General features: G+C 40.1%; 1 protein-coding gene across 5 annotated transcripts; it reads right to left on the bottom strand.

Moving 5' to 3' along the window:
* Positions 1-1,801: 1,801 nt before the first annotated feature.
* Positions 1,802-26,274, bottom strand: STARD3NL (STARD3 N-terminal like). 5 transcript variants are annotated; one of them, XM_063157065.1, is made up of 9 exons: positions 26,211-26,274; positions 13,343-13,639; positions 10,558-10,635; positions 8,692-8,769; positions 6,936-6,989; positions 6,727-6,844; positions 5,131-5,229; positions 3,007-3,076; positions 1,802-2,292 (listed from the first exon to the last, which is right to left on the bottom strand). In XM_063157065.1, the coding sequence occupies exons 2-8, from the start codon at positions 13,565-13,567 to the stop codon at positions 3,024-3,026; spliced, it is 705 nt and encodes a 234-aa protein (XP_063013135.1). In that variant the 5' UTR covers positions 13,568-13,639; positions 26,211-26,274; the 3' UTR covers positions 1,802-2,292; positions 3,007-3,023. The 5 variants fall into 5 exon arrangements, with proteins under 5 accessions (XP_063013135.1, XP_063013123.1, XP_063013144.1 ...); XM_063157053.1 differs by lacking the exon at positions 26,211-26,274 and adding an exon at positions 25,676-25,816; XM_063157074.1 differs by lacking the exon at positions 26,211-26,274 and adding an exon at positions 20,501-20,644.
* Between the last annotated feature and the right edge of the window lie 1,179 nt (positions 26,275-27,453).

The raw sequence follows: 27,453 nt of genomic DNA, 5'->3' as shown, positions 1-27,453 counted from the left end.
AAGTATATTTTGAAGTTAAGATTGCAATAAACCATCAATCAAAACATTCTTGTCATAGATACATGACAAGCAGGTAATGGTATTACTTTGGTTAACAGCTTGCTTGGGCTATTTTTTCTTTTAAATCCTTGATCAGACCCGCTTCTTGAAACAAAACTTCTTAAATCTCATTTTGAAGCCCAACAAGAAGAAAACTGAACACATTACAAAGAGCAAAAAGCTGTCACAGTCATGCCAAGCAATTTAGTCCATTACCAGGGGCCTTGACATGAACAATCACCTCACCTGTATATGAATCAAAATCAAACAGCTTTTTTAAGGAAAGACTGGTGGAAAGTTCTGGAGATGTAGCTAGGGCTACCCAAGGAGAGCAGAAATCCTGCCCAGGGAGGCAGGATTGAATAATAGTTTTTGTGTCAACTTCACAGGTTTTACAGTAGGTTTGAGAGGAGTGGGCAAAATTATTCCAGATTGAGTGTTTTAACTCCTTTCTATACTATAACATGCATTTTAGATTTACAGGAGACGCAGCTTCTCATGGCAGCTACCATAATTGTTTGGGGATGTACCAAAGGAAGTAACTTCCTTGGCAAATGACCCATGTATGAAAACATGGCATCTCAATTAACTCACTATGCAGAGCATCCAAGCCATAGACTCGGGAAGAAAGGTGCTTATTTAGGAGAGGCTTGCAAAATCTTAACCTGACATCTGCCAATCACTATTCATGTCTGGTGTAACAAAATACCACCCCCCCCCCCCAAGGATTTTCTGTCACCAGTGCCTATGGTTTGTTCTGTTTTGCAATTTCTGTATTAATCCCCTTTTTTCCAAGTACTGAACTGCAGGAGGAAGCAGGCTCTGAGAATAGGTTGAATTTCTTAGATATGCAGAGGAATTTCATATTGCAGAATGAAGATGTTCAAGTAATGGGTTGTGCATCTAGATGAAGTTCATAGGTTTAATGGAACCTTTGCCCTCCTATCCCAGATGTGTTTTTCTCACTGAATTTAATCACAGAATCCTTAGGGTTGGATTGGACATCTGGAGATCATCTGGTCCAACCCTCCTGCCAAGGCAGGGTCCCCTGGAGCAGGTGACACAGGCACACATCCAGGTGGGGTTGGAATGTCTCCAGAGAGGGAGACTCCATGAACTCCCTGGGTAGCTGTTCAGTGCTCTGCCACCCTTAATAGAAAGAAGTTCTTCCTCCTGTTGAGGTGACACTTGTAGTGTTTTAGGTTACAGTCACTGCTCCTTGTCCTGTCGCTGGGCACCACCAAAAACAGCCTGGCACCATCCTCCTGGCACCTGCCTGTGAGATATTTATCTGCACAATGAGATTCCCTCTCAGTCTTCCCTAGACTCAACAGGCCCAGCTCTTGCAGTCTCTCCTCATAAGAGATACTCCAGATCCTTGGTTAGGAACATTCCAACATTGTTAAATTACACAGTTTCTCTTCTCTTTCTTCTAATAGTTCATTCTTACCTGCAGCCTCTGAAACAGACCTTGGCTATTCTGAAGCAATGTAAGGGATAAACTTGGTCCTGGCTTCTATTTTCATTCAGCAATTACAGAAGAGAACTTCAGGAAGGGCATACTGAAGCCAATGCAGCAAAGAAGTGATATGCCACCACCACTAACATGGCCTCCATACAGGCCATGTAGGGAGTCCCAAACAGTACTATAACATTTTGCACAAAATCTATGCAAGCTGGAGTCCTTATTGCCCCACATATAGAGGAGTGGTAAATGTAGATTTTTCTATTAACAAAGTAATGAAATATCATAATGCATTACTCATGTTTTAACATTTTTATTTTAGAAAGTGAACATATCCATTAAAAAAAAAGAAAATGCATGGAGTTAAAAAAAGTAAACATAAACTAATGACAAACAGCAATAACATAAAATAATTTTATCTAGTGAGACCCAATAATTATTAAATATACTTCCACCACGGAGAAGTTTTACTTCATTATATTACCAGTCTCTTGATTAGGTACACAAGACAAACACTTTCCAGTAATTACCTAGTCATTAGAAGATCAACTTCAGGAATCACTGAATAATAAAATACATTGTGGACAAATACTTTCATACCACCTGGGAGGCAACCTAATATACATATGTCAACAAGGTACATCTTCATGAGGTATTACAGTACATGGGAACCGTTCCCTTTACTTTCTAACGAGTAAACTCTCCTGTCAGCAGCTCTGCCAGCAAGTCAGCCACAGACTCTGTTGCCAGTTTCCAAACCCCAACAACTTCCTGCAGAGATTTTCTTTCTGCAACAGATCACACAAGTCAGGATGAATGAAGATGGGAGTAAACAAACAGATACTGTAAACAGGTAGGCTGAAAAGAAAAGGTCATCCACTCTTCCAGGTGAGCACTACAAGGCTTCAAATCAGAAGTTCCAGCTTCTCAAGAACATTTAATACCTCCCTCGGCCTGAGCTTTGCTGTGAGTGGTGAAGTGAAAGCATGAGGCACAATAATTCCAGAAGTAAATCAAGTCATTTCCAAAATAAGGAAGTAATCATATTTAAACAAAGTACACTACAAAAATGTTAAGATGAGGCTGCTCCAGTGTAACCCATTTGTAGTATTAAACAAAACAGGAAATAGCAAATCAGGTTTGCCCATGAAATCTTCATGCATATTTGTCCTAGATTTAAACCAAAGAAAACCTCTTCCTAGCATTCTTGTGCTTTCCTCTCCAAAGAAGTATATCTCTTTGCAGCCAAAAAAAGGAGCTTTTACACATCTGGTCCACTACTGTCCTTTCCAGGAGAACTAAAAAATAAATGCAAAGGAGCCTGACTCTAGGCTCTCAAGAGCTTCACAGGATTTCCTTCTTGAAAGCTGCTATGAGAGACAGACTGAGTTTAAAAATTATGAACTCTGAAGAGTTAACACACCATTTAATTTGTTTGGAAAGGAACTAAGAAGAAAAAGCATATCTTTAGGAATATTCAGGTTCTATGCAAAGGAACTTACCTGCTTTTTCTTATTTGCTATACAATTGGCTTTTCACTGTCTTGTTTTTCTTCAGAGTCTTCATCAGAACCTGAAAAGGAAGACAAGAATGCTGTAGATCAGTCGAGAGAAGTTATAAGAAACAAAAGTGTTAAGCTTTTTCTTTTTTGTTTTTTTTTTTTGACAAATTAGTCTGAATGTCTTTCATTTCTTGGAATAGCATATCAGCTGTGTTTTGAAGCTCAAATTGTACAGAAATGGAATAAATTTACTCCTCCCAGGCTGATTTTCCACTTGCAACCTGCAGAATAGACTTGGTTACCAAGTAACCAATGTCGAGGATGAAGGGTCACCCCATATAAAGAAGTGGCTCCAGGGCATGTCCCTGGACATGTGCAGCTTCAAGAAAGACAAAAAGAGACAAATATGCTGACAATTCCAACAGAGATAATTTTATGTCACCTCCTAAAAGCAAAGATTTGTTTTAAAAAATGTTGCGATATGAGCAGAGAGGTTTATTCCTGGCTGCACAATCACAGGGGATAGTTCATCTCTACATATTTGTCAAATCAATATGTATGGCATGGTGACCAAAAATTGCTCTCTTAGAACAATCCATAGTTTGTCTTCTTAGAAAGAAATGCAGATTTTTGAAGAAAAATTTTAATAATGAGCTATTTTTACTCTACATTATCCAGCAGTTTCACTCTGTGACTACTAGTGTGTGTTAGTTCAAATATATTAATCTGACTGTTTCTTTTGTGTCTCATACCCATAAAGGGTGCCTAAAATATACTTGGCAGTCAGGGCAGACCTGCAGAAAGCACCTGAGCTGTTACTGAATCCCATTGGACAAGGTGAAAGTAATGGCACAACTACAGTCAATACATGCATGCTGAAACACAACATCGCACTGCACAAGCAACACTGACCCAGCCACAATGTCTAGAAAAACATGTTAGCTTCACTTGCACTTCCTCTCACACTGTGTATTCTATTGCTTAAAAAAAACCACCACAAAACGCAGCTGAACAGCTGAGCCCAGTACAATACTTCCATTATTCCTCAAAGCAGACCCACAGTTGTAGCTAAAATCCATTTTCACTTTGAGTCGCTGGCTATACTCGACACTAATGCTCAGTGACCCCTAGATGGAGCTCGGAGTCATCTTCACTAAGGCAAGATGCTCAGCAGAGAGAAACCAGACAGACATTAAAATTAAAAATATCACCAACACGTGTAAATCTGTACTGCAAGAGAGGCAAACTTACCTGTAGCAACTGCCAGATATTATTTTAATTATATTGCATTATACAGCACAGATATTATTTTAATTATATTGTATTATATATAACCTTTGCAGAGGAGGTTTACATTTTAGGGGAAAAAGACTGATAGAGGAGTTGGGGGTCACCACTGCATTCTCAGGTAACTCAAATTGATTCAATCTATTAAGAAATTACTTATTTCCTTGAAATGCTTGAGACACATTCTTAGATCTTGCAGGATTTACATTTATTTTTTATTTAATCAGTTCATATCTCAATTAGACACAGCAAATGATATGCAGAGTTATATCTGATTTACCCAGACAGGTGAACCTTTTTATAGAGAGAAGGCTTTTTTCTTTTTGTTATGAGAAAAGAAAAGAAGCTCTGATTGAAGTTTCAGTTTGCCTTACAGCAGTTTCAGATTCACTGTCTATCCTAAGACAGTATAAAGCTCCAAATTTAGGCTGGATTAAATTGTGCATTGCTGCATAAATGCTATTGCTGGCAGATAAGAGACCACAGAGTCACAGAACATCTCAGGCTGGAAGGAACCCACAAGGATCACTGATGGCAGAAGCAAACCATAACTGCCTCCTTTCAGTTGTGGTGCCATTTTATTTCAGACTTACCTTGCTTTTTAGTCAGAATATGACTTAACTATGACTTATACACTAATCACACGTCTTGTAACTCATCTGGTAGACAGTAACTAAACTGAATTACTGAACAAAAAAGAATCTTGCATTTTAGGATGATAAATACAGTTTTCATTTAAAAACAAAAATATATTTTTCCCCTTCCCTTCTTGAAGGCATGAAATATGCAGGAGTGTAAAGTGAATATGAAACATCTGTCAGTAAGCCAATATAAGTACCTGCTACAGACTCAGGGGGAGAATAGAACTGCCCATCAGAGAGGACTCCTGGGTGAAGAAGAGCTGCTCGTTCTGAAGCATCCTGTGCTATCAAAAATCCTAAAAGAAAATAAATAGCAGAAAATAATTCCTCTATGCTAACACATAAAATCTTAAAGATAAATACTGATGAAGAATCTTGAAGACTGATGTATTATATTAGCACTTCTAACTAGTTACTTCTTTAAATAAATATATTTTTAGAAAGCATCAGCAATTAATTTAACACTTATGTGTTCTATTTAAATGCTGGCAGCTAAGGTGACATATACTAGCAAAACACATATTGCACACATGAAGTAAGGAATTTTTCCTTCTGCTATGTGTGATTACATGATTATATTGCCATATGTAAATTCATCAATATTCACTGGCTAACTAAAACTTCTGAGATGTATTTTTAATGATCAATGAGGTGCCATGCAAAACCAAATAAATTATTTTCTCTCTTTGCCACTATGACTCTACACTAATGACTTGCTTTCACCTGTCTCAACATATTCAGTTTCTGCAACCTTCATGAACTATTTGCATGTGTATGTATGGAATATTTTGTTTGTGAATATTCAATATGAAAAAATGCAAAAGTCTCCAAACTGGTTACATTTCTTATCTTATTTAGATAACACCATGATGCAGCTGTATTTCCTCATCCCCTTACAAGATAAAAAAAAGTTACTCTACGTTTCTTTTTCTCCAGGTAAACCCCACTGTTCTCATTCAACCACCTTCCTTCTCAGACCAGTGAAAAAGAAGAGGGAAGAGATCCAAACAGAAAGACTACACTCAGAGCACATAAAAATGGAGGCATCCATGCCCATTCAAAGTTTTTTGATTTACCTAACAGATAAACATACCCTTCCAACAGAGTTTCAGACTGTATTTCAGGTAATGATGCATAAATAACAGGTTGGCTGTATAATTACTCTTCTGCTATTGAAACTCACAAGCATCTGCAAGCTTTCTCTCCCTCACCATTCAAGCAGTATTCTCTTTCAACAGAAAGAGTGGATTTCCTCCATTTAGCTGAATATATTGAGTGTCAGATGACCTGATGCCTCATCTCAAAGGTTGAAATTCACACTTGTTCTGGTCTCATTCTGCCTGTGCATGAAACAGACTCTCCACAACACTTCTTTGCTTTCCCCTTTCCACCTCAAAACAAGAGTCAGTGACATTGAATTAGTTACTGTGTCTACTCTTCCTAAAAGAGGAGCCAGACACTTTATGCGTTATCCAGAAAATAAAGTTTTACAAGCCCAACTTAGTTAAATTTTCATACCTCAAGCATACAAAATTAAACACATTCCCAAGTGCTCAACAAAACTGCTCATCTGGCCCTTCTGACTTTTAACTTTGCCTCCCTAAATTAATTAACACCTCACTTCTTTGAAGGCATATGTTCCTCTTTCCAAGAGGAAAAAAACATGACATTTGATTTAATTTTTTCCACAGCCTTTCAAATTTTGAGAAGCTGAAAGAAGCATTCTTCTGCCAGTTAATATGGGATCAAGGGTTGCCAAAGGCAGTGACTGAAGGGAAATAACACAAGCTTACTATTTTCTTCTTCAGCTTCTTGTGGTAACACTTTAAAGTCCAGGAACCAAGTTTCAATCCAGGCAAGTATGAATGATATGATGGGCAGCACATAGCCAAAAGCACCCTGTGAGAACAGCTAGAAAGAAAGCAAACATTACAAAAATTCCTCTAAACAATCTTGCTTTTAAGAAAACAAAGTAAAACAAACATTTGATTAGAATATATACCTGTGAAATAATTACTTTTGCTAATAAAAAGGCACTGGTCACTGCTGTTGTAAACTGAAAGAGACAGAAGAGATAAACTAATGAATGGATTTAGCTTCTTATTTCTGCCATTATGTATTACTTGCAGCTCTAAATATTTACTGATATGCAAGATGACACAGATTAATAAAATAACAAGCATGATACATTAATAAAATAACAAGCATGATACAATTAACTTAAAGTGTTATCAAAATAACCTTATAAAAGGTAACTTCTAATATAAACACCTCCAAACATTGATTTCCACATAGCATTTTGTAGAATCTAAACTGCCTGAGTATGTAAATTGTGATCTCACTGCATAATGAAGATAATGTAGATAATTCATCAAGTCCCTTAAAAAAACCCAACTATTTATGTATTTGGGAAAAAAGAAAACAGCAGTTGTTCCAAATGCTTTTCACTACCATCCAAATCAAATTATCCATTTAAAACAACAAAACATCTTTGTGGGAATAAATTGGAATAAATATTTTAATTCATTAAGTGGTGTTTAGAATTTTTTTTGAAGACTTAATACTACTCCCTGATACATTTTAAAAAATCAGCATGCTGGATAAAATATCTTCAAAACCCCCAAAATCTGAAAACGCAGCGAACAAATACTGTTCACATAAGCAAGGCCTCTGTATGTTCTAGTGCATTTGGGTCCAGCAATTCTTTAAAAACCAGCAGAACCAACTTCTGTTAATCACAGGTAGGATGTTAAGATTCAAGGCTTTGGCAAAACCTCCAGTGAAGCTTTATGTATCTAAAATTATGAGAGTGGGTTCACTCTCACCACCTCACAAACACAAGCATCAAGCTGGAGGATTAAGAAATACTCTAAAGCTACTCAGCTAAGAGCAAGGACTTTTTAAGAGGCATGCATTTAAATATAAGCACAATCAGAGCAGCAGCTGCCACGATGTATGTGACTGTGCCATGCTAGTAACACAATCTATAAAAATCATGGCATGTAGTGTCAGAGTACTAAGCAAACTGCACGCTACTCACTTGAAGAAAGTTACACATGAACATGCTCTACATGCACCTACCACAGTGTAAGGGGAAAAAAAAGTCTGATTTACAAAGCACTAAGCCAGCAATACTCCTCTTGTATTACAACCTATAGTATTGACTGGTGGAAGCAAGAATTTTTCACCAAATTTTGCATTCTTTGTCATCCACACCATACAGCTGCATTAAAGACACTGGCTCCAATCCAGTGTGGTTGCCTACAGCTGTTGAGAACTTCCTTTATAAGAAGGGATGCATATTCAACCTTTTGTATTGGAGCATGAAGCAATACAGGTGCTAGTGTTCAATGGGTGGCACCTCCAACTTCTTAAAGAATGTAGGACTTAATGGACACCTGGATCTCTGGCACAATAATGCCAATTCTTGTTTTCAAAGGAGGTTCACTATTACAAATGCAAATATATTTCCAACATTGATTAACAAGTCTCAGAGGAAACAAGCAGTTATTCATACTGGACTAAAAAGAAACCTTCCATTTGTATTAACATGATACCTAATAAGAATCACACCCACTGTTCTATTAAATTCTTGCCTTTAGGCAGAGAATCTTCCAGAAAACAAGTTTTTAATTTGCTACTGTGCAACAAATATACCATCAAGATGATTCTTAACACACAAGGGTTAAGAGGCATCTAAAATTTTGTCTGCTTGATCCATTCTAGGAAAAACTCCATGATGCTTGGCCACTACTCACAGCTATTGCCCACCAATGGCGCAGTCTGCACATTGCATATGCAAGTATTAACACCTTAAACCGAAAGACTGCCAGTAGCTATAGAGAGAGGAAAAAATATTGGTTGGTTAATTCAGAACACAGAAGAACCACAACATTCTCAGCTCACCGAAAATACTAACTACTTACAAAGAAACTTAGGACAGTCTAAATTCTGTTACCAAGAAACAAATTTGAATGTGTACTTATAAAACAGAAATAGAAGGTGATTTCCCATTTGTAAAGCAAATGGCAACATCCACCTGCCTAGACAGGCTCTAATGTGCAAGCATGTGCCATTCCATGAATAAATTAGAAACATAAGAAAGCTATACAAAGTGTCTTCATGATGACTTTACCTGACTGGAATCTAAACAGTTATGTTAACGCAGATTAACAGCTGGATGCAGTTAATCCAGCAGATACCTTGATCATCACTGTGCATCTCACTGATCTTAGCAGCGTGCTACTATACTTCTAGTATTTTGTGAAATATTAACATTGTAATAATCAATTATTCTTTATGTAGCTGCCCACAATAGCAAGTCATTCTATTTGGCAGTAGAGAAAGGAAAGTTATGGCATTTGTAGGCCAGAAAATTAAATAGCAGACAGACAAGATCTCTGAACCAGGGACCCTGAGCTTCAATTTCCCTATTCATTTTTCGACAGTAGATTTTCGATTCTGAACACATCTTTTAAAGCAAGTTGGAGACAAAGTGTGAAACAAATACTTAAAAATGAAGACAAATCAAAGACAGCCATGGCCAGAGGTATGATAACCCCATTTAATCTTATGCAGATGTGTAGTAGAAACAGAGGAAATCCTGTAAAAACCCACAAACAATTTGCAATTCTAGTCCCTTTCCAGGGAATAAAAGTTTATTATTTTGCATTACATGCTCTTAACCCTTGGTTCACCTACAGGATAAAGGAATTTCAATGGTTACAGATAACATTTTTTGCCTTCTGCAGCATGGTATATCATGGAGACTCTGCCAGCAAAACAATGGAAAAGGGAGAAGGAGCATAGTTTGCTAGCTTATAGAATTTTTCAATCTAGTATGTAAATTCATTCGGTACAGCAAACGCCCAATGCAGAAGTAAGGATGGGGTTTTACACCAGTTTCAAAGAGAGATTCTGGATATGGTCATCAGTAAAAATGACTGATACCAAACCAAGTCACCTCTGCAAGGCAAAGAAGATCTGGTAGAATTAACAATCTTGCCCTTTAGAACAACTGTAAAGAAAAACCTTTTACTTGGGTTGTGCAGCTACAGACTTGCTTAAAGAAAGAAATTTCCTAATGCAATAGATTTCCTCTTATGTGTCTAAGGTACTTATAGATAGTAAGAGAGCATCATCATGTCATCTCTTTTTGCTGTTTGAGTTAAAACACAGAACTCTGAAAAACCTGCCCTGTGCAGGCACCCTGGGCACAAATCTCTCCTCATTGCAGCCACCTTATGCCCAATGAAGGACAAAAATGTTGGTTTAAGCAAAATGATTTTGGAGTGCAGGGCTGTGGGTCTTATCCTCTTAATGAACTACCTTATGTCACATCAAAGTCACATTCTTGACTGGGTTTTCCATCTGCTTTTCCACACACCCCAAAGCTAAAGATGCAAACAGATTGGCCCTAAGCATTTCTATCTACAGGCTCCATGAGCTTGCTGCCAGAGCAGGATTGGGCAACCCCTAGATGGGTGAAACTTGGCCCTTCTGGTTTAAATTACCAAGAAAAGATCAACCCTTGCACAAGACTCAAACTAGGAAACATCTGTGGAAGGAGGAATGGGAAAACTATACTTTTACTGCTCCTTTTTCTTTTTTTTAAGAACACTTACAAATATATCAAAATATGAAGAAGAGTAGTCATAATGTAGAACTTCTTTCTCTAAGGTAGTCTCGATGCCTCCTTTTACCTACAAAGGAACAATAACACACACAGCTTCAGAAAACAAAATACACAGAAATATGAAGAGTAAAACTAATAATTCCCTGCTGATATACAAAAAGATCATTAAACTAAATACAGAAGAGCTGTCTGCCAAGAATGATAAGGTCAAGACTCTTGTTACTTTTTGTTTTTCAAGATTACATAGACTTTTTGAAGTGAAAACATTTAGGATTATGATCTGGCTTAGGCAAGCAGCATTTCAGGCTGTCCCAAAATAAAAGCAAACAAGCTATTGAGGGAGGAATAAATTATTAAATGTTAAGGACTGTTACACAAACTCACAAAGTGTTTTACCTCATATAAGGAGCATCAAAACAGCTGATCAAAAAGCCAACCATAACCCAGTTTCTAGTTAGTCACATGTTTCACATAGAAAAAAGAACAGAAACTGAATTCATACTTCAGATCTCTTCCTTATCAGCCCTCACACAATTTGTTAAGAGAGCTGAGCCAAAAGATCCACAGTAAAAAAAGCAGAAGTTGCAACTATTAGAATAATCTCACACAAATAACTAAGATTCAAGTTTAATTCTTCCATTTGCTGATGAGATTCAAAATTACATCTTCCTTAGCCACCATGTTTCTTTCCAGTGGAAGGATTCTACTGTTCAAACTGGCCTTGTAAGAAAATAATTTAAGGTGTATTGGCTCAGAGAATGAGGAGTATCTATCTTAGTTGAAAATTAAAAACCTCAGTGTCCATCTCCAACTGTTTTTAATATTAAATTCCATAATTAAGCACTGCATGAAACAGTTATGTAAAACACCAACAGAAGGCTTTAAAACTGAGTTTGACTACTGTCATATTTTTAAGGAAAGGAGCTACCAAAGCACACCAACAACATATGCTCACTATCTCAAAGTAACGCAGTCTCCACACTTCCACACTTTTCCAACTACACTGCTGGACAGTGTTTTCCTGAGACTAGTTACTCCACCTCTGAATCTCTTCTATTTCTTCTGCTCCTCCTCCCCTCTCTGGCTACCTAACAAATAGCCACTTTCGAACTAGTTTTCCCTTGGTTGCTCTACTGTATCACGTGCGATTATCTGTTTCCAGCAGAAACAAGGAAGTTCAACTTCCCTCACTCCAAGCTGTTCATCACTATGTGGCTGTGTGAGGACCATATTAAAATAAGGATAAACAGAGGACCATGGAAGCCTTGATTTTTGCTCAAAATGCCATGGAGCTACTCCCTGAAGCACTTAACAGTAAGCTACACTACACCCAAGGAAACTGGATAATGGCAACAAAGTGAAAACAATGATTACAGGAAGTCTCATAGAAATTCTGCACCAATAACACAGGGTCCTAACACAATGCTATTTGACTTCTCACAAACAAAGCAATTCAAAGAAAAACAGAGCAAAAAACCTAAGCTCGTGCCAGATCCCAGATATCGAATTTTAGCTTCTAATCTCATTGACTTTGAATGACAAAAACCTGTTTTTTATTCTTGCTGACATGTGGCAGTATAGGACACTGGTTCATAATATGTTGTCCTGAAATACAGCTCTTTACAAAGAAAACTGCTGTGATCTTGAGGTCCCTTGATACTGTAGCATTCAAAATGAAACACCATGATACCATGAGTTGGTAGCATTTTTTATTCAGAATCTTCAATATTCTGAGAGCACTCATGTGCAAATCTGTGCTCTGAAACCTCAACAAGAGATATAAACCCACTCTGTTCCTCTTAGTCGTGCAAGCTGATGAGAAACTGGCCTAATAAAAGAACTGCATCAGAACACTATGCTACAACCACTTTTCCACCTAGAGAGAAACAGAAAGTCTAGTCCCAAAATTACATCATTTCAAGAAAGCAAAATTTTCTTTCTCAAATTAAATCAGAATGAGTATTTTTCACTGTATCAATGAGCTATTGAACAGTCAGCTCCTGAAGCTTCATAATGTAAATCAATAACCAAGGTTATTTATCTACTAAAGAAATGCTGACAAAAAATATTTACTCAAGATCTTTATTTCTAGAAAAGGGATTCCTCCCTAGTGTGTCCTTTCTTAAATGCAAAATAGATTACACGTTAAAACCCAGCTCAAGAACTAGGATGCTACTTATGAAGTAATAATAAATGAGCTTTCATGTTGCTTTCTGGAAATTTTAGACCAGATTACAAATGCTGGAGTTAAAAGGTGGCAACTGTGGGAGTTTATGTTGTTTAAATGCACCCTGCCATCGATACTGTATAACCCACCAACTTTACATCAAAGAACATACAACAAAAGAAAAGTTTTGGCCACTAGAAGTCTTTTCAGGGACTAACACCTCAGTGAAATATCACTGACTTAAAGTTGCTCAGAAGGTAGTCTTGAATCTGGTTAAAATTCACACTTCTTGCTAAATTCAAAGATGTACAGTAACATTTCTGTTTGATGTCTGAAGACTGCACTGGATTTCATATGTTTTTTTCAGCATGGTTCCCAGACTACAGGAACATCAAAAAGTTTCATAATAAGAAGATAAACACATAACAAATAAAAGTAGATGCAGTTGAGTAGGTACTGTGTTCATGGAAGCTTAAATAAGCTGCTTAAACTTAAACAGATACAAATAACATAATTTTGGCTAGAAAGGAGCAACTTATCAACCATCTCTGAAGTGAATAAAACCTTAACATATCGTCTAAGGGTAGGTACTGAAAAGACAACTCACATTCAATTCTATTATCCACAGTAAGGTTATGAATAAGAGATCAAATGTAACAAACAAACAGAAAGTCCTTCTGACATCTGAGATGCCTTTCTTCTCCCTGCCTTCATACGACTCAATCCTTGCCATCAGCTGTGTGGGGTTGATGGAGTGGACATCCCGCAAGGAAGGACAAGATTCCACACTGCTACTGTGAGCATTTTCTGCATCAGCTGGGACCTGAATCATCCTGGGTTTGCTTAGAGTGGTCTTCTCCCAGTTTCACCATCACTAGAAGGCTGATCCATACAGGAAGGATTTCTAAACAAACAAACAAAACCAAACCACATTAGTCAATAAACCCCCATAATTCCAAGAGCTATTTGCATCTTACAATGCCAGTTCTCTTTTTGCTAAACTGATGACTAAGACAATTAGGCAAGTAGGCCCTTGAAATTGTTTCTAACACAGTATCAAGCTCCTCTTCATCCCTCAGAGGATTTGTGAAGCAAGAGAATTAATGTTCAATTAGGCCGTATGAAGTAAGGGAGCACTGTCTAGATTTAAAGGGTCATTTCTCCATGCTGCCAGAGTGAGATCATTGAGTAGAATGAATAAAAAGCACAATGCTGTGCATCCTTTAGGGTTTTCAATAGGTTTTAAGGTTTTAAATGCTCTCAATAAATAGGAAGACAACTTAAAGGAATTTCCACATACAATTCCTTAAAAATAGCAGTGTTAGTTAATAGCACATCCAGAGCTGACACAAACAAAAGATGAAAAGTCCATTAAAATCCCTGAATAGTGTAATAATCATTCTATAAAGCATATACACTGCTATTTGCTCTGTAAATTCAGCTGCTATAGCAACTTACATTGCCAGACAGTTTCTCCATGAAAAAAGCATGTGTAACTAATGGTTAAAGGTAATGCAATTACCCTAAGTCTCTTCTGACTACAAGGCTTTTGAAAGACTTTTCAGGCTGAATTTCCTATAAAACTCAGGCAGTTTGATGCATGATTCACTTAAATTCTCCATGAGAACATTTGTCCAATTAAGGGTTCTAGAAACAGCGGACTCAGAAGGTCACAAAAGTTTCATGGAAACACACAGAAAATTTAATTTTATGTAAAATGCTCAGATAATTAAGCTATATATCCTGCAGCACAAACCACATGAGACAAGTTTTTCTAACACTGGAGGAACAGCTTTATGAAATTCAAGAACAAAACTTTGCCTCCTCCTGGGTGGATTATCTCTAAGATAATGGCAAGAGATAGAGAAATTCTTCCCACTCCTGTCTTTCAACAGCATTTCAACTCCAAAGCTGCAAGAACACAGTCAGCCAGAGCTCAACAGGGCATCTGTAACACACCACTAGGCAAACACAAGGGAGGACACAAGGACACAGGGGAACAGTGAAGGTGCTGTGGGGAGCTGCCAGAGCACACACATCACAGCTGAGGAAGACAAAGCCAGCCAGGGAGGGTCAACGTCTACGTCAAGTCACACAGAACAGCCTTCAGGGAATTCAAAGCACCAGGCAAGGGTGGACAAGCACAATGCGCCTTTTTATCTTCCTCCTTTGTTTCCACAGCAGCTGCCTGAAACATGGCTGGCAAAGGGCTGTAGAGGAGGGAGACATAAGTGGTGTGTGTTTGGTCAGGTGCCTTGAGCACTGCACTGAACTTTGGGCACCTGAACCCGAGGGTGTGAGCAGGATCACAGCACTCCAGTGCTGTAAACAGCACTTGCTTTGTACTGAAAACCCTCACACTAAATGCCCTGCTATGTAACAGCAGCCCATAGGAAAATGTTTGGGATGAGACACAAACCTCACATCAGGCCATCAATGGTTATATTTCAAAATAAAAAGATAAGTAATACCTGAACGTCCAAAAAATTCCATCTATATTGGCTAAAATATTTATTTTATTTTGATGTGGAACTCAGTACCAAATATATAGGAAGTTGTTACTTCCAGTCTGGATTATTGCTAGATACAGCACAGGATGGCAATGCAATTAGTACAGCCAGAGTGAATTGCTTCAGAATGTGCCAGTTCAGCACCCATTTGCCTTGTGGGGCCCTTTGCAAAGAGAAAAGCATGGTTTTAAAATGTGTTTGCTACCAGTTTGTTTTCAAGCATGACTCAACATCAGATTCAGCTTATAAATCCCACGTACTCTTAAATCCTTACTACTGACAGACTTTTTTCCCTCAAAGCCCCATAGATAGGAGGGTGCTCACAGAGAATTTGTCCCTAGTCTTGCTCTGCCTGCTGATCCATCAGGTCCATGTCTGGACACATGGCAGGGCCTCTCTTGTCACACTAAGCTGGCATCAAAATGTTGTGATTCTTTAACTGAACAGACATAGCTTGGCAGCTTTTTGCACTCATTGCAACAGCTCTGCAAACTGATTAATCACCAAGTATGTGCTAAAGATTGTTTCCCGTAGTTTCTCTCATTAATTAAAATAAAAAGTTCCTTTGTACCTGAATGACATAATCAGTCATTTCATCACACCAACATTCTAAGATGGTTTAAGGTGTGTGCGCAAAAAAAAAATCTTAAATTCTTCTCGGCAGCTGTCTTACAGGCACGTGAGGGCTACTAAAAAGCAGCACTTCCCTTTTAGTGTTGGATGGTGACTTGGCCTGACACTTTCCTTCCCATCTCAGCACTTAGAGCAACAACAACTCTCCTCCCTTGCACTTCCAAAGCACCAATCATGCCCCATCTCTCTCACCCATCCAAGTTTGCAGTGGGAGTGAGCTCTGCTCTTCCCTTGGCTCCATTTCTCCAGGGGCTCTTGCTTGTGCAAAACAGCCTTTGCTTGGAAGGGTTCCAGGCTTGCAGCCCCATGGGGAGCTGCCACTTTTCAGCATTCCATGTGGGGAACACAAGCACCAGGCAGGCACAGGAGTGCTTTTCATGCATCCCTGGCCAAGAAACTCAGGGGTGGAACAAGTTTAGGAAGGCAAAAAAGGTGTGTTTGTCATTGAGATGTGTCACACATTTGAAAAAACCACACAATTCTTTTGCATGTGACTATTACTGATCCTTATTCTTGTTATTCAGGAAGCAGGCAGTGCTTGGCCTGAATTCATGCTGCCACATTACTTGAGTATTTGCATCCAAAGTGATACATGACATTGTTGTTGTTCTATTGTCATGGTTACTGTGCTTTTTAAAAACCAAAATAATTTTAAAACAGAGAAAAAAAATTATAAACTGGGTGTGAGGATGTCTGGGGTTTGGGTTTTTAGAAGCCAAAATGCAAATTCAGCCAGAAAAAAAAATTCATTATTAAATAAAGAGTGAAAATCACATACTTAAAACTTCTGAGTTGATTTTTCCTAGAAAGAGCCTTCTTTGTGTGTCAGTCAGTTATCTACTTTCCTGTGTCTGGTAAAGCTTAATATTTTAGATAATTTTTAGGGTGTTTTTACAATATCAGTAACATATTTTCAAGACACCTTGACATCTGAGTGTCTGGGTCTCTGATTTGAAGGAAACTGGGTTTACCTGGCACCACTTCTTTTGGCTCCAGGCAGTTCCATTGTTTGGAACAATATAATTCTATATGGTAGGGTTCAGGAAGGATGTGTGGTCAAAACAAACACATCCTATGAAGAACTGATGTTTACAGACCAGCACATTAATTTTCTGCAGAGCCTAGGTGAAAGACACTCACCAGGAGGATAAACAGCCCATAATTCAGAATATTCCAAGAAACTCTATGGGCAAACTTGCCTGGAGCGGTGGAGATCATACAGCTGTGTTGGATACAAACTGTGCCATTAACTCCTTGCCACAAGAGACAAGTGAGTGAGACAGAAATCTGTTCTCCCCACACCGGCCCATCAGCAAATGGCTCTCCACAAGATGTAGGAGATTTGCAATGTTCTGTAGCTTTCCTTTGCCAGACTTCAAGTGATGGTTTTCAAGCTAAACTGAAGATTGCATGAACCTGCTCCTGGCTACACCTGCACATTGTGATAATGCTTGTGAACATCTGTTCTGAAAGAGTCAGAAAAATAAAATCCTGTTTTCAGTATATCTCTTATGTTACATGTTTTTAAAAGTGTTTTCAAAGCTAAAAAAACCCCTGGCATTTCAGGCCAATAACAGTCTGGTTGTTATTTGACTCATCATGAGTGCAGAACAGAATAGAGTATTCAGTTGAAAGGGACAAAAAACCTTATCCAACTGCCAGACCACTTCAGGGCTGACCAAAAGATTAAGTATGGCATTAGGGACAATGCCCAAATGCCTCTTGAACAGGCTTGGGGCATCAACCCCTTCTCAAAGAAAACTCTTCCATGGTTCAATCACACTTGGTAAAGAAACATTTCTTCCTGTCAGTCTGAATCTGCCCTGATGGATGCAGCTTTCAGCCATTCCCACATGCCCTGGTACTGGGCACTACTGAGAAGAGGTCAGCAACCTCCCTCTCCACCTCACCACCTCAGAAAGCTGCAAAGAACAGTGTGGTCACCCCTCAGCCTCCTTCTCTCCAAACCAGGTTAACCCTGGGTCTTCAGCTGCTCCTCACAGGGCATTACTTCTAGCTCTTCAACCAAGTTCAGCGTCCTCCTTTTACACACATTTAAGGACCTTCACATCCCTTTCAAATTTTGGGGCCCAGAAATGCACAAAGTACTCAAAATGAAGTTGCAGCAGTGCTAAATAGAGTGGGATGATCACTCCTTTTGACCAGCTGGTTGTGGTGCATTTGATGGCTTGCCACTGCTGACTTTGAGCATGCTGTCTGTCAGCCAGCATCCCCAGACCCATTTCTGTGGTGCTGCTCCCCAGCCACTCTTGAAATTTGTACTTGTGGAAGGTATGCTCTATCCCAGGTGCAGAGTCTGGTATTTGTTTTTGTTCAGTTTCATGCTACTGATGATTGTTCAGCACTCCAATCCACCCACATCCCTCTGCAAGGCCTCTTGTCCCTTGAGAGTGTCAACAGCACCTCCCACTTGAGCACCATCAGCAAACTTGCTGACAGTGCATTTGACTCCTGCCTCCAGATCACTGATAAAACCTGTGAACAGAACAGGGAGAGAGCCCAGAGGAGCCCCACTCTCTACAACCCTTTGAGCCCTGCCCTTCAGCCAGCTCTTCCAGCAACCATCCACCTGCTCACTTCACAGTCAGACTTGTCCAGAAGGATGTTGGGAGGTACAGTATCAAACACCTTAATAAAACCCAGGAAAACTATATTCACCACCTTTCCTTCATCTACTAGGCAGGTGAAATGACAGAATCTACAAGCTTATTCAAGTGTAAAAACATTTAAGAGGGAAATAAAACTTCTGAAATAAGAATCCACATTAGTATATTTGTGATATGCCTTCTTCAAAAAATGTAAGATTTTAATGAGGCTTTTTTGTTTTCTTCATAACTACATATATTCACTCAACTGCTAGTAAAATATTTAGATAAGTAAGTTTTCTATGCTGACCCATTCAAAGTCATAGCAGCATATTTTTCCTGGAAAGAAAGCCTCCAAGGTTTGTATCTATTTAAATTAAAGGTGTGTTTTGCCTTTTTTTTTTTTTAAACACTTCATCAGTATGCCCGTAACTTAAGTTTCCAAACAGAGAATTAAATTCTCAAACTTTCTAGTGAAATACAGATTTTACACTTATTTATAGTTTTAACTAGCATAATAAAGGAATCAAAATGATCAAGCTTAGGACTGCAGTCCTTCCCTGCTCTCAAAGTCTGCTAAAGACTTCAGCAATCCATGGCGAGAGCTTGCCCATGATTTCAAGCTACATTTACAATTAACATCATTATTTTCATTCATACTGACAGAAGCAGATGGCACACACTGCATGTGTCAATTTTACACATATCTTAGGGATGGAACATCAGAATGCTGCTTCTCTTTTCTATCATTATTCTACCCCTATTCTTCCAGTTTATTGTCCTTGGTTTGAATTATTTTTGTTTATTATATTACTGTAGCATACATGAGCAACAGCACTATATATGATTTGTTTTTCTTTCCAAGAAGAAAACCACAGAGCAAAATTTAACAGAGAAGAGATAAAAGAAGTGATTAAAAATGAAAAAATAAAAAGGATTACTTAAAGGCTATCAGCAGCTCAGCAAAATCAAAACTGAAAGTGCCACACGGAGGCAATTTGGAAAAGGCAATGCTAACTTACTTTAAAATACCAGAGAAGTCACCTTTGCATAAAGTAACAAGGCACACAATGTAACATTGTGTCATAACTGCTGTTGAAACATACTGAACACCTGGAACACTTAGTAAATGTGTCCTGACCACACTACATATGGCCCAAACATTCCCACCATAAACAGCTTTTCTCTGAATGTTAAAAAAATAATCTGAAAGTATTCCTTCTTTCCAATGAGTAAAATAGGATGACATGGCCAATATAGTGGGCAAGATGCTCAAGTACTGTGAAAACTACAGGGTAGTTTTTTACTGAAAAGCTGACACGAAAAGAGCAGCAATTTTCACTTGTAAGAAAAAAACCCAAAAAACCAACAAACAACCCAAAACCAAACAAAAAATCCCACCAAAACAAACAAAAAAAAAAGCAATTCCTTGCTAAAAACTTTCCTCATAAGGAGGCAAATAAAACATGCCAGTTCTTGATCAAAGGACTGATATATTTTCTGATCAAAGGGCTGACATTGCTGCTTACACTACCTGCTACACAACATGGATAAAACCCAAAATTTCTCACAAGAACAGAGCTTAATACAATAATTGGTATTGTAACACTAACATTCTAATATTTAAGTTATCCTTAAAGACAGTTTCAGACAATTTTAACATATTTAAAGGAAAATGGTCTCAAACCATTGTTTGCTCTGGCACCATCTTGAAGCTCAACTTCATTCTCTATCTAGGCACAGACACAAATTGCTCTAGCCAACACCATGGACAGAATATACAATTAACTGTAAAGACTCTATATTGGAAGTCAAATAAACTGAGAGTTTCTGGTATGAAGCTGTATTAACCTGGAGGAGTATTAGCAGAAGGCTCTCAGTGTGTTTTCTGACAGTCTCAGCATACACCCTGATTAAGAGCCAAGACAGATAAAACCAATACCTATGAAGTAATGCCGACTATAAATCAGGGGAAGGAAAAAACCCCAGGAGCTGGAGACAGTCTCCAAAGCTTACCTGTCTCGGGAGGTTGCCGTTTCCTGCAGCCCCGAGACACGTGCCAAGTCTCTGTCTCGGCCCGCGCGTTCGAAGAACGAGTTGGAGCTCTTCAGTTCCCGGTCTCAGAGTTGTTTGTTGTACCTTATCTATAAAAATTTTTCTCCTGTCCAGCCGAGGTCGGCTCAGCAGGACAGCCAGCGGCACTCTGACTGCCCCCAGGGCGGTGTTATCTCTTTATACTACAAGCTACATATAACATGTTTACAATTGCTTTCCAATACCTAGCACCTATGTTAGACAGGGAGCTTCTACTCTAAACCAATCCCAAAGTGCCAGCATCACAGCAGAAGATGGAGGTAGAGAAGAAGAAGAAAGGCTGTACACGCCCAAGTCCCTCCATCTTGTCCCCAAGATCCCTATTCTAAAAATCCCACAATCAATTTTTTCACCTAGTGATAATTTTATTATTACACTACTTAAACTTCTGTGCTTTCAGGTCTTCATACAAAGCTGGCAATTTGCTCCACGGGTCATAATCAAACCCACAGGTGTTCTGGGCTGTGTGCCAGCATCCCTGAGCCCCCCAGCAGCTCTGGACACCCAAAGGGATGCACTGAGTTCCAACATACCTGGACACATTTTTTATGGTTTTCCACTACAAATGAATGAAACCCACTCTGCTGACATACGCTGTCCCTTTTGTTTACATAACTGCAAGAACTAATTTTCCTGAAATCCACTTGCAGCAGATACATTACTAGTGACCTCCTGATAGCTACTGCTCCTGTTCCTGAACAGCACTTAAATCCCTTCCAAGCTGCACTCATTCTGTCCCTAACTGTAACACATCATTGCCTCAGAAGTATTTTAATGCTTCAATGCCTTTAAAAACACCGTTTGAAGCACTGTTCTGTTCAAAACAAATATTTCTTAGTGAACGTGAAGGGATATTTAAAAAAAAACAAACAAAACACCACCAACAAAAAAACCCCAAACCTGGGGCCAGACACTTTAATCAAAGTCAGACTGAAAAAATCAAACTGATGCACACCCGCAAAATTCCCCCAACATAAGCAGAAGATACTGTAGAGTGCTTTGGCAATACTCTAGCTTTTCAATTAGGCAACACAGCAGGAATTACAAGTTACAAATATGTAACACATTTAAAGACTGGGAAGGTTTCCCACTGGAGGAGCAGGGCAAGATTTACCAGCATACAGGAGAGAGCTCCTTACAAAGAGTTTGGCTTTATCTGAGTGTTCAGAACTAGAGCAGCTCTGATTTATCCTGAAATAGCAGCTCTTACCATAAGTGACTTGTCCCTGTAAAAACAAAACCAAAACAACAAACCACCAGTTTCCTTGAGAAAAATGTTTCCCCAATTTCCTATGCCCCCATGGCGACCTAGCAAAAGTAACAAGGGCAATTGCACACATTTGTACTGAGCAGTATTTTTATCAGACCATTGAAAGAAGGTGAAAAAGAGAAAGAAAAAAAAAAGGAAATACATTTTCAGGTTAGTAGAGCATCTGAAGAAACAGCAGTGTCACCTTTTCCATCCCAGGAGTGAAACTCCTAGATTCAGAAAGTCAAATCAAAGTGCTCCAACCTTGGACTAGTTTTCCCTGCAGCAAAAGAATCCCTGTGACTGAGCCATGTCCTGAAAAACACTATTGTCCTTTTCCAAACACTTCATTTTTTATTTTACAAGAACTGAGAAAAATGGCCGAGTAAACAACTTGTAAACTTGGCAGCAGCATTGTCTTTCCTCCCTTTCATCTCCATAGTCTCTTCCTCTCTGGACTCCTTCTTAAGAGCATATCCCAGAGTTTTACTTTTAAAATGAGCTCAAACCAGAATGAATGGCCCATACAGGGCTCAAACCTGCACCATGCCATTATTAGAACTGTGCTAATATGCAACTATATCCTATGTTAAGAAAATACTAAAAACTAACAAAAAGGATGCACCATAACATGTTCCAAATGTCTGCCTCAGATCTCAGCTGCACTGAAGATGCTTCAGCATTGCAAGCTACAAAACTGAATCCTGTGCATGTTATCACTGTTAGGTCCTCAGAACACAGAGAGAGAAAGTATCCCAGGTATAGAACTGGCAACATGTCATTCCATTTAAAACCTATACATTCCAACTGACAGTATTCACTTCGAATCAGAGAATGCTCTGGATTGGAATGGACCTTGAAAATGATCCAGCTCCAACTCTTACTTAATTAATTATCAAAGCAAAACTATAGTTTTTTTAAAAATAACATAATCCTTTTTTTTTGTTTTAAATCTTCTGGACTGATCTTGTCAAAGACCTGAAACTACATCAGGATTTTAAAGTTTTATACAGTCAGCTGCCCACAGTTGTATCAACCCATGTATACAGTATTTTTGTATGTCGTATGTATGCATACACGTTCCAGTCACAAGAAATAGCTACAGAAAAGGAAAGGAAAAGGAAAAGGAAAAGGAAAAGGAAAAGGAAAAGGAAAAGGAAAAGGAAAAGGAAAAGGAAAAGGAAAAGGAAAAGGAAAAGGAAAAGGAAAAGGAAAAGGAAAAGGAGCTAATTATTTCTTGCAAGAGCAGGGAGGGAGAGGTGGGCATAAAGGGGAACTGGTACAAAAATAAGGGAAAGACAGTTAAAAAACCTCCAATGAATCTGGTACTAACTCTCCTTCACATCTGTTATTGTGCTCTCTGGAGCTGATATTGCAGCCTACCCAACACCAGCTCACAGAAATGAAGATTTCATGGCAAACTTTCTCCATTAAACACTAAATAAGCAATTGGGCCTAATATCCATTCAGTTTCTCAGAGTTCTTTGTGGGCCAATGAAACCATTTAGATAGCAAAACCACATCTATTTTATCACGTCTGCATTCCTCTAAGTACAAAACACAATTTTTCAGACACCAAACTCCTCACTGAGTGCCTCAAACATCAAGCACGACACTGGTTTATAACAATGACTACTCCTACTTGTTTGTTTAGTTTTTTCCCAAATCAATAACAAAAATATGCCCCAAGGCTGCTAGCCAGATATTACTTGGACAAGAAAAGCTATTCTTTTGCTAGCACAGAACTGTGGGACTCTTCCTGAAATAGCTCAGGCATTTTATGTATTAGTGAGAAACACTCAGGATTCTGTCACTCCCTCAAGAACTATTCCACAAAATGGTGCAAAAGTTTATTCCAGGCAAACAACTCCCGAAAATTCCTGAGTCTTAAAGAAAACAGCATTTCAAGAAACTGACATACATTTCAGAATGGGATAAACTTATGTAAGATTTTTTTTCACTCTTAATTCCTCTTTTACAGCTCTTGAAGGTGCTTCAAAACAAAAGGAGGTTTCAGGTTTTACATTTTAGCTCTACTTTTCTTCTTAAAGGACATTATAAAGAAACCATTAGCTACTCCAAGCAGCAGTTCCAAGTTCCAGCAAAGACCTACATCTGAACTGCAAGGAGAAAATACTTATTTTAACACACCCCTGTATAATTTATCTAATTTTTCTGTCAGTGCAAGATGGAAATTAACTCCTGATATCTGAAGTGATGCTATTTTAGGCTCATAACTGAGTAGCTGAACTTAATATGGAGAGCATAACGTCATTAGAAGATATTCAGTTGTGGTTTTTTGGTTCTAAGACTACTTTTTTCAATTTTTCATTTCTAATTCTACTCTCAGCTGAATTTAAGACAGCAAGGCAGAGAGGTAATGTACAAGCTGTCTTTTAACACAGTTGCTAATGATTCCAAATTAAGAACAGATGTTTAGCACATACAGTTGAATTAGAGAATGTTTAACAAGCAACAAATCTGTGATCCTTCAAAATGACTCATCTGAGTTGCTGGATGAGAAATCACAGTCCCTGCTGTGATTTCGATCACAAGTGTGATTTACCATTATCATGTCATCAATACCTTCTGCAAAATCACTGGCAATATTGTTCATGCTGACTTAATTCACTGAGTGAAATCCTTTAGTTGTGCTTATTAGAAACTAAATAACTGTAAAACATTTCAACAAATATATTTTAATAACTGTATGTTTAGCTAGGATGCTCTGACAAAGTTTAAAATGGTAAAGTCTAAATACATTCCTTCTCATGAATGAAGGCCTAGAACAATTGTGCTAAACTCATTTTGAAAAAATCATGGCTTGAGAATTTATGAAAATTAGACCACATTACATCAAGACAACCACATTTAAGCCTAAATGCACCAAAACAAATTCCTAATCCATCTGAGCTTAGTATTTCATCAATTCCAGCATTGTTAAAAGGTCACATATATCTTTCTCAACTTGCCAAGTCTATAGAAAGCAACATTCACCCTGAAAAGGTCTAACACATGAATAACAAAAAAATAGTCAAAATTATGGATTTGTGCCACAACAAGAGGATCATGGGTGCGTTTTATGCAAAGTAACTGGCGCTGAACACCATCAACAAACAAACAAACAAAACCCAAATCACTCTGCATCTGGCCTACTTAAAACTGCAAAGCTGATGAAAAACATCTAAAAATAGTAGCGCCACTACGGACTTATAAATAGAAATGAGTCTTCTCACAATGCTGAATTCACTAACAATACCCCAAAACACTATGATTTCCAGCACAAAATGACAATTTTCACAGCAATTAATATTCAACACAATATATATAAGATGCAGATATTATATAAACCAAGATGACAAATTTGCACAGTAAAAAGTACTGACAACATCACGCAAAAACACAGTGATGGTCCTTTAAGCGGACTAAGACAATTTAAAAACAAACAACCTCTTCAAGCAAGTTTAGTATTTGTGGCGAATATTTCCCAGGTTAAAGCCGACCACTGTGTCTGCTGCCACCTGAGCACAGTGAATTGGGGGCTGCCGAGTGTCAGCGCTCCATCAATGAGTAACTTGAGCTGCTGCTGGAGCCCCAAGGCTGCGGCTTTACCCGCTCTCCCTGCAGACGCACCAGCGTCACCCTCGACACGGATCACAAACGCTGCACTTCAGCACTGTATGACCCACTTTAAATTCGGATGCTGAACGCAGGCAGTGCCTCTCCGAACCTGCCTAAATTAACCAGAATTAACCATCAGCACGACATTTTCCCGCGATGGAAGCCGGGGGGCTCGCAGGGCCCGGCTCGCTCACAGCGTTACCAGCAGGACAAACAGGTCGCCGTACCTCCCTGAGGATGGAATTGCTGGGCTGGAATCGCAAGGAGAGAGGGAAAGCAAACCTGCTGCGGGTCCGCCGGCAGGAGAGGCGCTGGGCATGCGGGAGAGGCGGCCCTGCCCGCAGAGCATCCCCGAGCGCCGCACGCACCCCCTTGCCGGACAGGGATCCCCTTCCCGGACAGGGATCCCCTTCCCAGGAACGGCCCCCCGCCCCGCTCAGCCCGCCTCCCGCACGTGATCGCCTTCCTCCTCCTTCCTCCTCTTCCTCTTCCCCTCCCTGCCCCCCCTCGCCCCAGCAGGGCAGCGGGCTGCGAACCGAGGGGGACAAACCCGCGCCCTCCCCGGAGAAAGCGGCGGCTCCGGCACCGGAGGAACTGGGGAAAAGGGAGGGAAGGCAAAGGAAGGAAGGGAGGGAGGGCCGACCCGGGCCGCACCGGCGGCCCCGCCGCCTCTCTGGCGGCAGCACGCCCCGCATCCCTCCCGGCCCGTTCCCCGCCGCGACCCCCTCTGCCCCCGCTCCGGGCGAGGGTCAGCGAGCTCACCCGGCGCGCCGCTCCGGCCCGCAGAGACGGCCCCGCCGCACCGGGCAGCGCCGCAGGCCGCGGGGACGGGCGGGGCGGGGCCCGGCGGCAGGGGCGGGCCCGGCCCGGCCTCCCGCTCCCTCACGGAGCGCAGGATGCGGCGGGACCGGCGGCAGGGGCGGGCTCGGTTCGGCCCGGCCCGGCCCGGCCCGGCCTGGCTCGGCTCGGCTCGACCTCCTGCTCCCTCACAGAGCGCGGGATGCGGCGGCACTGCCACCCGGCCCCCCCCTCGGGGAGCCGGCGGCAAGGGGGGCAGAGCCACGGCGGAGGCAGCGGGAGCGGTCAAAGATAAGGCTCTTATCTTTGACCGTCATCACCCCCAAGTTGTAGTGCAGCCGTCGGGACGAGCAGAGGGACAGGTTAGCTGTCGTTCGCCCGGATTCCACTTGTGTCTTGTCATAGCATAGTCCTTATCTTTGCAGGGATTCGCACCTGAAAATCAGAATTGCAGAGTTGGAAGAGACCCTCAAGGACCATCGAATCCCAACTCCCAACCCCAATTCCCTGCACAGAATACCCCAAGAGTGACACAATGTGCCCAAGAGCATTGTCCAAATGTTTCTTGAGCCCTGACAGGCTTGACGCCGTAACCACTTCCCTGGAGAGCCTGTTCCAGTGCCCAAATCCCACACTCTGGACAAAGAACCTTTTTCTTATATCCAACCTAAACCATCCCTGACAGCTTGAGGTCATTCCCTTGGGTCTTGCCACTGGTCACCACGGAGAAGGGATCTAGGCATGATTGCTGTCACTGAAAATACACCAGAAAATCAATCACCAGCTGCTGTAGGAAACCATCCATTCCTTTGGGAAGCACAGTCTGCAACCTTATTGAAGCCCAGGGCTTGTCAAATGCTTACATATGTCATAAGGTTTGTCTGCAGTTCAGTGCTTCAGGCTAGATCCACCTCTTTTAACAAGAAATGGGTGTAGCAGGGAAACAGAGGAAGAAAGGTGAAAATATAGCTCCAGGAAATCTCAAGATAAAGGTCACTTGCTCTACCCTGCCTTGCCCACTCCAGCCCAGCATCCTCTGGGATATCTGTGCAGAGCAGCTGCAGCAAGGTGATGCTGGGCCATTCAACCTGGAATTAGAACACTGCTGGAAACAAACTACTCTAAGAATTTATTATTTAAAAAGACATTATGGTAAATGATAGCTGAAGTGAATTGCTTAATCTTTGTCCCACAAACCCAGAACTCA

Source organism: Melospiza melodia, chromosome 1 (genome assembly GCF_035770615.1).
Source record: "Melospiza melodia melodia isolate bMelMel2 chromosome 1, bMelMel2.pri, whole genome shotgun sequence".
NCBI classification, from domain to species: Eukaryota; Metazoa; Chordata; class Aves; order Passeriformes; family Passerellidae; genus Melospiza; species Melospiza melodia.
Note: the sequence above shows the minus strand (reverse complement) of the source record. Positions and strands in the feature narration are given on the sequence as shown.